Raw genomic sequence first — 15,462 nt, forward strand, 5'->3', positions numbered from 1 at the left:
CTGTGTGATATAATTCTCTATAATGCGCGGCACAGCATTGTATATAATCCCAAGACAGCAACAGAATCTCACTTTCTAAGCCACGTAAGTATTTTAATAACCTTATTTGGGCATTAGCCCTGCTTCCAGTGCATTGCCCTTGCAGTAAGTTGTGGAATAAGGGCTACCAGATCCATGTGCATGCAGGGTAATGTAATGCAGGACGCCACAGGAGTCAAGGAGAAAGAGAGTGATGCAATGCTAGAAAGCTCACTGTTACACCAGCGTGATCAACAGCTGCAGCTGACGGAAGGGAAGGGAGGCCACTATTAGTATTAATGGCCATGACTAAATTTCTCTGTCTCTGTAACTCTTTCTGTCTCTGCTCCCCCCACCCCTCCACTTGTCTTCCCTAGTGATACACACACCTTATCTCTATTTAATCACCCTGTCTTCCCCAGCCATAGCCAACCCCTGTGCACATTTGCGATTGCGTGTATAAGAGAGTGCTGCTGAGTGTGTGTGTGCACACATACATGTGGCCACATTTGTCATCAAGTGACCAAACTAGGAAGACAGCGAGAGAGACAGTCAGCCTGCAAGAACATGGCATTGGTCCCAAAGTCCAAAATTTAGTCAGCTGCTTCATTTGTTTTTGTCAGTGATATTTAATAGTGTATGCCAAACTCTATGCATGGGAAGAACAGTGTGCACACATCTTTAATTTATCTTGCGTGTGTTTCTGAGGGGAAATGTGTTTGGTGGTGTCTACATTTACGTGTATAGGCTGAAAATAAACACAGGTTACATCATTCCTTGTGACCCCTCAGCACATTTAAGCCCCGCCTCTCTTAAAAGAGGTCTGACCAGGCAAAGTCTTTCATTGGCTGAGATTTGCGGGCCGGCTGAGGTAGTAATGGCAACCAGGTTTTATTTAGACCACTATTCAAATTGCAACACCACCATTAATAGTTTATACTCTGTGCTAGAAATACCTGAGAACATTAAAGAAATAATTGTGAATGCTCCGTGTACCACTGTCTTTTTAAAGATCACTGAAGTTAAACTGTCAAAAGGAATATAAAGTTTATTAAGATGTAAATGCCACTGAGGAAAATGTGATCAGTAAGCATATGGTGATGGTCTGTAAAGTGGGGCTTGCAATATGAACCTGAAACCATATAACCTACCTCCTGAAACAACAAGTCCTTTATTAAGGTCTCAGAGTGGCTTGGTCCCGAGGGGGTCGGCCCCTCAGGATTCCACTGTTGTTTATATGCTTCAGTGAGTATGTGTGCCTGTGTGTGCGCGTACGTGTGTGTGTATATGTCCAAGACAGAGATGTACAGCTGCCCCGTTGTCCAGTTCACAAACTCATCTCAGCTGTTCAAAATCATCACCAAGTGTCATCAGAAACACAGACACCCAGGCACACACACACACTCACACATGCATACATACAAAGGGCCACATATGGACAGGTCTGGCTCATTCAACCTTCTACACAAATGTTGGTGATAAATCCTCTGTGATAGAATGTGCATGTGTGCAGCTATTTTCTTCGTCAAACAACCTCCGCTTTGTCTCCGCAGACCACCGAGGCCCAAGTTTCCAGAGTTTGAATCTAGAAGTTAGTTAAAGAAAGTTAAGAAACATGCACAAATTTACCGTTTCAGTAGAAATCACATGCATTTGGCATTAATCGCCATTTTCCACAGCAGTGTTTACAGTGAATATAGAATGTATTTTATTTGAGGAAGTCTATGGTTTCAGGAGCCTACAAGTTAAAAAAAAAATCAATTCTGTCGCCTAAATGCATCTCAGTCTGTCAACAATTTTTTGGTCTTAAGTTGTACATTACAATTCAATGTTTACAGCAAATTTTTCTGTATTTCTTGAAATATTTAAGAAATAATTTAGAAGGTACAATAGATAATCATCATCATATTACACAACTGCCACGCCCCAAAATGATATCCATTTTCAGGTAATAACACAATCAGGGAGCTGTTGCTCCTTCCAGCACTAATTTACAAGAATTACCTTCTTGAGCAAGCAACCATGCAATAACACCAGTACTGTTGAGGGCTGGGAAAAACGCTTTCACAAATTTAAAACCAAGGTTTGATTTGCAAAGAAATCAGCAATAATGTCTTGGTTTATTTTTAGAATCAATGCTCTTAAATATGCAAAATCGCTGGTTATTTAGAAGTACACAGACAGATTTAAAAGGCTTTTTTAGAATATATTTATTAAACAAATCTGTAATACACTGACAGAAAATAAAATTTCACTATTGCTGGGGAGTCAATCATACAACAAGCAATGTGCTCCCTAGCTAAATATACTCAATTCCCACTGTATTGGAGGCTAACCTTATTAAATGGGTAGAATGTGAATTAACAGCATCCTCAGAGAGCCTGACAAGTGCTACATTGCTAACATCCTATTGCTGAGACAATTTTGCCGCCACATAACTGCATTGGTCATCGGAATGAGGCACACAAAAATACAAAATTACAAACTCGTTGAAAAGCACACACAGATATACAGTAAGGCCAAAAGAAAACATACAGACACAAGAAAGATGCACACAGGATCTCTCATCTGAGCATGTGGGATTGTCACCTTACTGCCTGACATTCCTGCTTCAGGGTGCCAGCAAGGCCTGCAGTTAGAAGGGCAATGCTGGTGGCAAGGGGGTGGGGGGGAAAGAGATGCGAGGGTGGACAGAGGGCAGAATCAGAAATTTGTCGTGTCACATGGTCAAACAGGGAAGATTTACGACAGATCAGGTTCCTCATCAGCAGCATAGTGTTGTGGCTTTAGAATGACAGGTATGGGAGTGAGATCAGACTCCGGCTTTAGTTTGTACACCCTTTCTGGCAACTGCAGCCAGTGTGACTGGCTCAAGATGGCAGTGTTGCGGATGGTAGGCATGAGTAATGCAACAGTCTTTCCTTGTGCTCGGTTTAACATCGTTCTCAGTGTTTACACGTGAATCTGAAAATGCAGACGTGCCAAATTCATAAAGAGTACATGCAGAGACTGACACAAACTTAGACAAATTAGGTCGAAAAACAACAAGACAAACTTTCAAGAGAAATTCTTGAAAAAAAAAATCTCGTGCAAACATGCAAAACAGAGATTAGCAGTTATTTAATCATTTTATGTCTCTCTCTTCCTACTCTCAGAAGCTATGATTTACTCACCGGTGACATCATGGAGACCACAGCTATTTTTATTGGCTGGTAAGCAGCCAGCTCTTTGCCATGCTATGCCACCTGTCCAATCCACAGCAGTCAACAAGCCCCAGGGGAAAAAAAGTCAAGCACCCAAAAATGATTGAGAGATGAAAGGTGGAATATGAGACATGCATGCCATTCTACTGTCCTAGGCATGTTTCACAAGTCAAATGTCTTGTCACTGCTACTGGTTTGTCATCCCTATTTGCATTTGTTCTTCGTTAAGTCTGCTATATTTTCCATTCTTCAACACTTATCTGCGTTACTTCATCTCTGGAGTAATGGCTTTTACGCTGCTCTTGGACCATCGCTGACATTGTCTGAGCTGCAAAGATGGGGTTATTCCTGGCCCTGTATCGTGCCTTCTTAGGTGCAATTTAGTCACATGCCACGTACAGTAGATTGGGGTGGAGGGGGTCACCATTTCACTCAAGTGCCCTGCATGATGTTAACTATTACAAACTAAATATTACAGAGGCTAGAAGCTGGTGACATAAATGACTGTATATAATACCACATGTTTTGGAAGATTACAGTTTGTTAAAATATATTAAAAGTTGGTCTTGAGATGAAAATGACTCTGGGTCTTTGAATGAGTGGGTGTATTCTTAATAAGTTTATAAAGGATGACTTACAAGCTGAGGCAATATCAATATAGACACATTTGTAATTAGTGTCACTGAGTCTTGCATGGTCAAAATCAAACACATGATAAACACATAAAGAAAAAGTTAACTTCAAGAAAAGGATCTTCTTGTGAAATGCTTTTTATACTCGTGTAAGTGAGCAGAGTTCCTTTATAATGGAACTCATGGGAAAATAAGTGGAGGATCATTTGTGATAATTGGATTTCTTGGCCTTGCCACACACAAGAAAAAAACAACAACTTGATTTTAAAAGTTAAATTGAAAATTCAGGATTGTGTCTAGGTGTCCATCTTGTGGAAAGAGCATGAAATAGCAAGTACTAGTGTTGGAGTATTATCCTCTGAAACAACACTAGTGGGTGATAAAGACCTAGAAAACTAAATAGTGTCTGCAAATGATGGACAACTGGATGATTTGGTTTTTGTCAGAGGAAATCAAAGTTTTGGTTTATTTAGGGAAGTTCCAAAGAGTTTCAGCTGTCTTTGCATGCCCCAAAAGATACATTCACACAGTACTCAGTACTCACAAAGTACATTCATTCATTCAGAGGCTCAGCTTACAACCAGGCAAACTAGGCAATCGCTAAGTGCCCAGGGGTCTGTGCGTCCCCAACGACAGACAAACTTTAAAATACAGTAGTAGCAGTATGCAAAGTTTGCAATGACAATAGTGGAGCCACACTTGACTCCACTCACGCTGTTCCAAGTAGCCTGTGTGATTCAGATTACCACAAATCAATAAAACAGCAGTGTAGTTTTGTAGCGACGAAAGAAAAACAGCAGTGAGTGCAGCAGATAGCAACAATTACATACAGTCCCGATCCAAAGTTTAAGATCACATGAAAAATGGCAAAATGGCATTGTGTACTGTAGCGTTGTTCAGTTGAAAAACCCAGTCGTTACCACACAGACAAGGGTCCTCAGTCATGAGGGATGCTCTCTGCAACATCTGGACATAGCCAGCAGCCGTTTGACACCCCTGCACCTCCTGAAGCGCCATTGTTCCACTGAAGGAAAAAGCACCCCAGACCATTATGGCACCCTCTCCACTGTGCCGCGTAGAAAACATCTCAGGTGGGATCTGCAACGTTGGAAACCATCAAGGTTAAATTTTTCTCATCAGAGAATAAAACTTTCTTCCACTTTCAATGTCACATGTTTGGTGTTCTCTTGCAAAGTCCAAACAGTCAGTTTTGTGGCTTTCAAGGAGATGAGCCCTTTGAAGACATTTTTTTGTTTTTGAAGCTCTTCAGTCTCTGATGTCTGATGGTTATGGAGCTGCAGTCGGCACCAGTAACAGCCTTGATTTGGGTTGAGAATCATCCAGTGTCTTGACAGACAGGCAACTGGATCCTCCAGCTGAGTGTTGGTGAAATTTTTGTGGGTCTTCCACTTGACGTTTTTGTTCCCTAACTCTCAGGATCATTTAAGAAATTCCAAATGTCTTACTGCATCCCACCTCAGCAGCAATGGCGCACGGCGAGAGATCCTGTTTATGCAGTTCAACAACCCAACCAAAAAGGGAGAGGTTTTTTTTGCCTTTGCCATCAGAAAGCCATGACAGGGTGACTATCTGACAGAAAATGACAATGAATCCACATTTTTTGCACAGATTTAGCCTTTAAAGGCATGTGGTCTTAAACTTTTGATCAGCTGTAAAACAGCCTGTTTCAGTTTAAGCGCTGTTTTCAATAAACTGCATGCTAAAAAAAACATGTTTTTTCTCTCTTTTTTCACTCCCATTTCTTCTTGTTGCAAGTTGAAGCTCTACTTGGAACCTTTTTATAAGATCCAATCAAGTAAAATGTGATTTTTTGCCATTTTTTAAGTGGTCTTAAATTTTTGATTGGTACTGTACAATATTAAATAACTAAACTGCTGCCAGATTAGCCTTAACTTTTGGGTGAGAAATACTTGCTACCCACTAACGTCACAGTATTTATTTTAGTCTCTTTGACATTTAATATTATTTAGCTAAGCTAGCAGAGCAGCCAAGGGTGTCCAGCTGTGGTGGCTGTGACAGTGAGTGCGAAATTTCTTTTAATGATGTCAGATTTTTTTAAACCATAATTTTAATGAATGGTGGTTGAAGGGGCCACCTGTGAATTTTTGCCTAAGGCCACTATAGACTCTAGAATCGGCACTGCATTCATTCATACCTCCAACCTGTACAATCACAGACTTCACAAGCTTGTAGCTCACACAGCAGCTCCCCTGGGGCAGGCTGGGGGCTTCTCTGAAGAAACACGTAATTTTGCAACCTACAACATTCACTCTGGGGCAACCTTCTGCTCTACTGATTTGGAAAGCAGTGCAAAAACAGCATGAAAATGATTTAAAGGTGCAACTGTTTCAGCAGTGAATTTTGAAAATAAATTCCTGGGTAAGTAACAGTTATATAACAGATTAGTTTTTAGGATTTTTAGATTAGAAATCCTGATTTCCTGATGTGGTTTTGTTTATCAGAATCAGAATCAGAGAGACTTGATCAATCCCAGAGGAAAATTGTTGTCATAGCACCACACATTCAGCAACCATCAAGCACATATATATGAAACATAAATAACATATTTATGTTATATTGTATATTGTTATGTTGTATTCTACATCCTACAGTGGTTTTATAAGAAATTTATATCTCAAATATCTTTCAGATGTTGATGTTTTATAATGAAAATAATAGCCTCTAACATCACCCTGGCTCCTCCACACCAATGGGGGGCGCACGTTTTTTGTAAATAAATACCATCGTGGGTTGACGAGGGCCGCCCAGCCATGTTGAGGAGTCTGTCAAGCAAACTGCAGCCCGCCATTGTGTAGAACCAGGCTCTGTAGAGAGATAAGGGTGCTTGGCTGAAACGCTTCAATAGCTTGATAATTATTTTACCCTGCCGCTTTTATTTAGGAGTAAATACAGTTACACAGGCTCCGGGGGGGGAAAGACATGTCAGCCAGCAGTCTTCTTGAACAGGTAAAGAGAGGTATTTTCTGAACATTTACGGGGGCCAAATTTCTCAGCATCGCGACGGGCTAGCGAGGATAGCTTAGCTCAGAGGCAGCGGCTCCGTAGTGCAGTAGGCCTGACCACCTGCTAAAGGAACTGACTGCTGAAAATATATCTCTTCATCTATTTTTTCCCCTTCCTCTCTTCTCATAAATCAAACCTTCATGAATCACCTGGACCCAATCCAGAGACCGAAAGGCCAAGCTAATAAAGGTAAGACCAAATATTATCTAACATTGTCGACTTGGGTTTGAGAGAGTGCGAATCTTTTTATGTACCTTTCGCTTTAGAAAATCTTGCGTGCGCGAACGCGATAGCTGGCTTCCTAGCTGCTCGGGTAGAATGGGCCTCTGTGTACACGATTTAAAGGTTTTCATATAATTTATCACTTGAGTGAAACGCCTAATGATACTGTGTTTCAGGTTGGGATTTTTCAGGCTTTAAACAAAGCAATTTTAAGTGTCCTTTACATCCCAGAAATCGCACAGGTTCCCACAGGTAGCTTCAGGCTAGCTGTCTCCAGAGTGGCTAACTTTAAATGGCAGCATGATACACATGAGCATCCTTTTCCTGGTTCTACTTTTAATGCCTTTTATCACCCATAGTTGCGTGGAAAACACCTTACTGCTCAGTGTCTTTAATTATCAGACATTATGAAATTTCTTTTGCAATATTAGGGCTACAGGTGCCACCCTATAGCACGCTGGCGACCTGGCTAATGTTAGCCAACTCCGTCAAGTTGAAAGGACTCTTGGCGCTCGTTAACATGGAGACGCTAGCGTGCTAATGTTAGCTGGTTGCTAGGTTAACCAAAATGACACGTCTTCCGACATGCTTTTCCTGTGTCAGAAAGGCCCTCGCGCTTTCCCATCATTATGCTGTCAGTCTATAATGTTGAATAAACACATTGAACAAATAATTTTTATTTTAATTCTCTGTCCCTTTCTCCGAAAAGCTCTGACAATCTCGTGTTTTCCAGCACATGAACATCACCTGTAACAGAGAGCGCTCTTTAACTCGCGGGGGCGGGGGGGGCTCGCTCACACGCACTACTCATCTACCTGCATTTTAACATGCATTTTTTTTTTTCTCTCGAAGTGATGTCAGTATTGGTTTTATCTATTATTTTAATGTGTCTATTGCTGTGGGAATCTAAATTTCTTTAGTGCTCTTTTATGCCAGTATTTGACTACTTCCAAGTCCATTTAATTTTTCCTGGGCCTGATTCAAATAATTGAGCATACTATGTAATCTGAAGCATACTGAGCAATTATTGCTTTTTTCCCCCTTGTTCTAATTTCAGGGAGTGGTTTTGTTATGTAACGAGTGGCGTTGGTGCTGATGTTAATTGCCTGATAATGTCTAACCCATTGCACCTCTGGGGTTGCACAGGCCTGTTAACACAAGTGTTGTTTCATTTACAGTGCAAAACGGAGCTGTGACCCAAAAGGATACTTTGAATGACGATGAATTTGAGCCTTACCTGAATACTCAGGCCAGACAGGTAAATGTTTTCCCAGTGTGTGAGGTTTTTGTTTTGTTGGGTTTTTTGTTTGGTTTTTTTTTTTTTAAATCTGAATCTTTCCCTTTTTTTTTTTTTTTTTTTTTTTTAAAGTAGTCTGTTACTGGCTTATCCTTAAATGTTCTTAGTTGAACACGAATCTTTTTTGTTTTATTGCACTAAAATTCAGATAAATCTGATAAGGGTTAACTGAAATTCTGGTTTAAGGAAGTTAAAATGGTGATGTAGAGATCAGCTGATATTCTCTAGCTTGCATCCACGACAAGTTTCATGACCGTGCATATATGAATAAATATATCCTAGTTACTGTAATCTTAGCACATCTGTTAAACCCAATTTCAGCCATATTATTAATTGTAAGTGAAACTATAAAAAAAGGTTTACTTTGCACATTTTTGTGTTTTGATTACGAAGAATATTAATGTGCATCTCTTTATTCACCTTTTTTATTGCTTTAATTTTTGTTAAATGTGGTTGTTCCCTGTGCAGTAACTAACACACGTACACATGCACTGTGAAGTGGGCTGTAGAGGAAAATAATAGAGCCTGTCTTTTGGTCCACTCAGAAGAATAGCTGTCCTTATCTTCTTCCAAGACACTCTAAATGGTGGTGGGGGAACAGTTCATTGTTTAGTTCTGTTTATTTATAGATGAGTTTAAAGGAGGAATAGTGAGAGGATTGTTTACATTGTTGTCACAATCGGTGGTGAGCAGTGACAGTTCAATTACTTTACTTATTTTTACTGTGGTTTCACTCCCTGGATGAAGAACAAGTTGCGCTCATGTTAAGAGGAGTGTTCAGCTGTTAATGTTACAAAATATGTTGCTTTAATAATTAAATGCTAGGGTGCTTTTCCACAAATTTTTTTATTTATTTATTTTTATTTATTTATTTTTCCCCATGTTGTCACTAAATCACATTTTTCTATTCCATTTAGAGCAATGCCTATACGGCCATGTCGGACTCGTACATGCCCAGCTACTACAGCCCCTCCATAGGATTTTCCTACTCCCTGAATGAGGCAGCATGGTCCACAGGTGGGGATCCTCCTATGCCTTACCTGGCCTCCTATGGACAGCTGAGCAATGGGGAACCCCACTACCTCCCGGACGCTATGTTTGGCCAACCAGGCCCCCTGGGGAGCAACCCATTTCTAGGTCAGCATGGCTTCAACTTTTTCCCCAGTGGCATCGACTTCTCAGCATGGGGTAACAACAGCTCTCAGGGACAGTCGGGGACACCGCAGAGCTCTGGCTACAGCAGCAGCTACGCCTATGCTCCCAGCTCACTTGGAGGTGCCATGATTGATGGACAGTCCCCATTTGCACCTGCTGCCAACGAGCCCCTTAACAAGGCACCTGGTATGAACAGCCTGGACCAGGGCATGGCGGGACTTAAGATAGGTGGTGCTGCTCCTGGTGGTACCGGGGACTTGGCGCCTAAAGTAGTTGGCTCTGGATTACCCGGTGGGGGTCCACTAGGCCCTGTATCATCTGTTGGACCTCCCAGCATGCCTCCTGTCTCAATTGCCCCTGCCAAGCCTGCCTCTTGGGCTGATATTGCCAGCAAACCAGCCAAACCCCAGCCCAAGCTTAAAACTAAGGGTGGCATGGCTGGTGCTAATTTGCCTCCTCCGCCCATTAAACACAACATGGACATTGGCACTTGGGACAACAAGGGCACAATGCCTAAAGCCACCACTCCTCAGCAGGTGCCCCCTATTCCCAGCAACGGGCAGCCGCCCAATCAGGCTTCCCCGCAGCCTGGAAGTACTGCTGTGGGGAATCCACAAATGCCCCTGAGCAATGGACAACTGGTTCCACCTGTTTCCCAGATGGGTCAGCATCAGCTTCCACCCACTGGGCAGCCAGGTATGGGTCAGATGCCCCAGCCTCCTCTCTCCCAGGGTGGTCCTCCTCCACCAAGCCAACAGCAACAACAATCTCAACCTACCCGCTGGGTCCCACCACGGAATAGGGCCAATGGATTTGGGGATACGAGTGGGAGTGGTACAGGCCAGTCACCTCCCTCTTCTTCAGGAGTGGGTGTGGTTCCAGGGGTCCCTTCGGAGCCTCACCCAGTTTTAGAGAAGTTGCGTATGGTCAACAACTATAACCCGAAGGACTTTGACTGGAATCCCAAGCAGGGCAGGGTGTTTATCATCAAGAGCTACTCCGAGGATGACATCCACCGCTCCATCAAGTATAACATCTGGTGCAGCACGGAGCATGGCAACAAGAGGCTTGATGCAGCTTACCGTTCACTGGGTGGTAAAGGACCACTTTATCTTCTGTTCAGTGTCAATGGGAGCGGTCACTTCTGTGGTGTAGCAGAAATGCGCTCACCCGTGGACTACAACACGTCTGCTGGCGTGTGGTCGCAGGACAAGTGGAAGGGTCGTTTTGATGTGCGCTGGATCTTTGTTAAGGACGTTCCCAACAGTCAACTGAGGCACATTCGACTGGAGAACAACGAAAATAAGCCAGTGACCAACTCTCGGGACACACAGGAGGTGCCACTGGACAAGGCCAGGCAGGTGCTAAAGATCATCGCTGGATATAAACACACCACTTCCATCTTCGATGACTTTTCTCACTACGAGAAGCGTCAGGAAGAAGAAGAGTGTGTGAAAAAGGTAACAAAGTCACTGTTGAATAAAGTGAATGACATAACAAATGAATGAAAAACAAGTGTGATCTTCAAAAAAGGTGGAGTGTTTGAAGCCTGTGTATGTGTTTGTACAACATTGATGTTATGCATTACAAAGAAACGGTACAATACAACCCTTTACAGATGGGCTGAGAGCTGATTTTCATGTGCTTATATGGATTAGAACAATTTGTCATCTTTTTTTCCTTTAGCTTTTATGTTCTACCTGTTAACAGTCACATGTAATGTTCTACTTTAAGAGTGGACAGCAAGAGAAAACATTTACAAAGATAAAATGGATAACATGCATGGTGTTTAGTTGTGTAATTATAGCAACTTTATCAGTGTTATCTTGTTCACAGCTGAAGCTGCTGTGCTGCTAAAACTATGAGAGATGTGGTCCCCTTTACTGCTTTATGATATTGATAATCTCTTTAGCTTATTTGAGCATGAAGGTAGCGGAGCAAAAATGGAAAAATGTCAAACCGAAAAGGGAAATTTGTTAAGTTTATACTGGGATCGTTCAATGGTTTTTGTTTTTTTTCTAGGGTTTCTTTCTTTTTCAAGCAAGCGGTGTGTTTTGTTTTTTTTGTTTTTTCGTGTTTTACTCTTTTTCTTTTTTCTTTTTTGACTACAGATACATTGATCAGTTAGTCTTGATGCCAAAATAGAGACCTTGTCTTTAGTCAGTTACTAAATCCAATACCTGCGTTACTTTAATAAGCTCTGTTACGAAGAGCACCAGATATGACATAACATTGCTTTTCTAGCTAACTGAAATGAAAAGTAAAATGTATCGATTAAAATTTACTTAGTTGTCCGTTATTAGAAGGATAAATGTCAATGGGACCTCTGCCCTCTCCCACTAAAACTCAAAAGGGGGTCAAATAAAAAGGTGGGGAGGAGGGAAGTGAGTGCTTAAAGTATTTGTATGCTTTCATGTCCGTCAGATGAGACATGTGTTTTGTCATTTTTAATCGTAATTATTTTGCCTCCCCTGTTAGTTTCTCTTCCCGTGAGCCCATCCTCACACATGGAGTTGAGAAAACGGGTGAAGGAAAATGTTACTCACTTTGGGTACAACTCATGCCACTTTCCTATTGTCAACTCATTTGACCAGTGTCAGCTGGATCACAGCTAAGCCACAGACTGGTGCAAGCACACAAAACTTGTTGGTGTAGTAAGCAAGAAATGACTCCATACTGCCAGCCCTTATTTCATCTTAATTGTGCGTTTCCTCTTTGGCAAATGGATTACATCCAAAATATGGGCGTATCAAGGTGGAGACAGTATTTAAATTTACATAAGCATACTCTGTATTGGAAATTACACCCACCCGTCTCCAAATGCTTGTTGATTTTCTATTTGTTGGGCAAATCTAGGGACAGTTGTTTTATTCAGTGTCATCTTTAAGTTTGCCTTCAATGAACTATACTGAACCCCAAGTGTGTGTGACACAAGGGTGGGGATTGTTGCTTTTGGGATTCTCCATCAGTTGGCTGGTGAGTGGATTATTCAGACAGAGCATATCAGAAGAATAATGAATGGCGAAAAGGCAAGCGGATACTGGTAACAAAGATCCACAATGCTTAACATCTGTCATCATTGTTGGGCCACAAAGCACCCACGTAGCAGTGTTGAGCTGGAACCTAATTTAAATTAGCCTCTTAATTATTTTTTAATGGTGTGCACTTGCATTATATAGATGCATCTATTGACATGATTTTGCATTTTATTTTTCAGAACTGCTGTGATTGGAAAAACACATGTAGCTTGCTAAAAACCCAAATGCGCTGCCTGGAGGTTACCACTTAGTATCTATGAGCTTGGATAGATTTAAATATAACTAAAATAACAAGAGGGGGAAAAAAGCAAAAACTTATATTTTTCATGAATATCTTTGTCTACACAATGTTTATGCTCAAATACGTAAGCTCGACTATTGGTGGAGGTGAATTTGCAGTATGTAGTTTAAATTAAATTTTATTGGGTATTTTGGCTTTCTCCTTCCTCGCTTGATGGCAAGACATCTGTTCAAAAATGAATTGAGAGCATAACTGCTCTTTTGTGGTCTCTGTAAGAAAGGGAAAACCTTTTAAATTTTATCCCAGGTGTTCGAAGTCTTAAAAACAGCATTTTAACCTGTGGTGATTTGTTCATTTTGAGTTATGTTTACACCCAGACTTGAAACTGAGCCACTTAATTGAGGACAGTAAACCTGAATTAATTGCTTACTGAAAAATAAAAAATGATAAATGGACACTTGAAGAAGATTCATCTAGGGTACATTGTCTTATATATGTCAGTTTGAGATGGACAACATTTGGTTTTATCTATTTTAATATCTGTTATCTGTATATAGAGTTATTGATATTTAGCTGTTGAGCTAGGCCACTCAGAATCTGCTCTGTTTCTAAGTAATCCTTTGGGCCAAATTACTGAATGATCTTACTACAAAGACCTGGCTCTTTCAATCTGAAGTGCTTCAGTTGTGCTCAGTTTTTGCTTCTTTTGTGACAGGTGGAGGTCCAAGGCAGTGAGCCATATCCCAGCAACCCAAACAACAGAAGTCATTACAGGCTTCAGGTAACTGTATTCTGAATAAATTTAGCCTGTTTTCATACTTTGAGTCTGTGCCACTTGGATATTTTTCACATACATTACGTAGTTGATATTTTGGTACCTGTAACGCTGCTAAGTTATCGAGCTTTTCCTCCTTAAAACCCACAGCTGTTTAGGTTGTCGTTTGCAAACAAGAGCCGTGGTTTTATGAAACTATTAAAATGTGTATTAAGTGGATGCCCACATTTAACAAGAGAAACTGGAAGGATCTATTGCAATGTGCCTATATTTTGTATGATGTAATTTCTGCTTTGTGTGTAACACGCTGTCCTTTCATGTTCTAGGAGCGCCAAGGACGAGTCAAGTAACAGTTGGTGCTTTGGTCAAAGACTGCAATGGCCCCCTTAAAGCCCTCTACCCCATTACGTCATTACATCCAGATCTCTTAAAGAAATTCTAATAGGGGTGAAGAATTAACAAAGGACAGAAACTAAATGAAGACTTTGATTTCTTTTGACTTTAAAGACTTACTTTGAACTTGTAGTAAAAAGAAAAGGAAACAATTATTCATAGGACTACAACTAAATGCATAGCATCCTTAGGTGATTTTTTTTTTTTTGCCCTCCCCCATTCCACTACATATGCTTTCTCCCCTTGTATGCTGCTTTTTTTCCTTTTTGAAATGAATGGATCAGCTTGTTGTTTTTTTTTTCTTTTTTTTCTTTTTCTTTTTTTTAAATGGTCCAAGAGCAGGTCTGTAATTCTCACACAAACACACAAATCAAATAGAAATTGTAGTGTTGACTAATAATAGTGTCCCAAAGTGGAAAAATGGGCTGTTTGTCTCATTTTCTTTGTAACCCCACCACCACCCCACCCCAATCTGTCTTTTGAGGATGCTCAAATGTTCAACCGGGACCCAGCAGAGTTTCCTCCTTGGTGGATTTTCATCGTAGGCGTATGCCAGCTACACTCACTCCAGAATCTCTCTACACGCTTACCATGTTTTTGTTTGAGAGGACTGCAAATGTTCAGAAGGCCCTTCATTTTGTTTTCCCAGTGTGTTGGATGGAGTGTGTGGGGTGGTAGGGTAGGGAGGATCTAGAAGGGGATGGAAGAGGTTTAAGAGTTCGAAAGTAAAAGAAATGTTAAGTTGATAAAACCTTGCCCACTGTATAATTTTTAAGGTCTTAAAAAAAGGGGCCCTCTGACAGTCTTTGGACCTAATTTACCCCCCCCCCCCCCCCCTTTTTTTTTTTTTTTTCCCTTCTTTCTATTGGACAAGTTGATTCGTTGTTGCTATGGGCTGCTTTTTGTTTCTCTCCTTCCTCCGTTTTCTAAAGACAGTGATGCGAGTGGTCTTGACCCACTCTTTCTATTAATCAGTTCAAAAGTAATAAATGTGGTATATTAAGCAGAACGGTGTGCATTCCCCTTGTTTGGAAAGCAGTTTTGTCATGCAGCATGTCTGTGTGGGTTTTCTTTTTTTTTTTTTTTTTTTTTTGTTTTGTTTTGTTGATTATTTTCCCCTCCCCTCTCATATGGGTATCTGAATGTTTCTTCCTGCCATTCTTCATCCTCCAACACCCCCCCCCCCCCCCCCCCCCCCTCTGTGCTGCCCTGCATTTCTTACCTCTACTTTCCAAACCCGCCTTTGTGCTACACACTCCCGGATTCCCGTTTCTGCTCAGCCAACCATACATACTATATCACAATCAGCTTCGACCATTTTCAGAATGTCATTGTTGGTGAGTAAAAAGCGCAAGGTCCTCTTTCAGAACTACTGGCTTTTATTTGTGGCATAATAAAGATGCTCCACGAAGTCATGTGTGGTTTCTCATTGGGCTTTGCTTC

The 15,462-nt window shown here is 41.2% G+C and overlaps 1 protein-coding gene across 1 annotated transcript; it reads left to right on the forward strand.

Moving 5' to 3' along the window:
• Positions 1-6,624: 6,624 nt before the first annotated feature.
• Positions 6,625-15,434, forward strand: ythdf2 (YTH N6-methyladenosine RNA binding protein F2). The gene is made up of 6 exons (XM_004540420.6): positions 6,625-6,841; positions 7,063-7,087; positions 8,299-8,378; positions 9,335-11,032; positions 13,567-13,632; positions 13,953-15,434. Exons 1-6 carry the CDS (start codon positions 6,815-6,817, stop codon positions 13,974-13,976), a joined length of 1,920 nt encoding a protein of 639 aa, XP_004540477.1. The 5' UTR covers positions 6,625-6,814; the 3' UTR covers positions 13,977-15,434.
• Positions 15,435-15,462: the final 28 nt, after the last annotated feature.

The sequence above is a fragment of the Maylandia zebra genome, linkage group LG19 (genome assembly GCF_041146795.1).
Source record: "Maylandia zebra isolate NMK-2024a linkage group LG19, Mzebra_GT3a, whole genome shotgun sequence".
Taxonomy (NCBI): Eukaryota; Metazoa; Chordata; class Actinopteri; order Cichliformes; family Cichlidae; genus Maylandia; species Maylandia zebra.

What these genes read in the sequence shown, in the direction of transcription:
- ythdf2 (XM_004540420.6), top strand. Translation starts at nt 6,815, where the DNA reads ATGTCAGCCAGCAGTCTTCTTGAACAG. An exon ending in GAAAGGCCAAGCTAATAAAG is followed by an intron (nt 7,088 to 8,298) that starts GTAAGACCAAAT and finishes TTTCATTTACAG; the next exon opens with TGCAAAACGGAGCTGTGACC. An exon ending in TGAATACTCAGGCCAGACAG is followed by an intron (nt 8,379 to 9,334) that starts GTAAATGTTTTC and finishes TATTCCATTTAG; the next exon opens with AGCAATGCCTATACGGCCAT.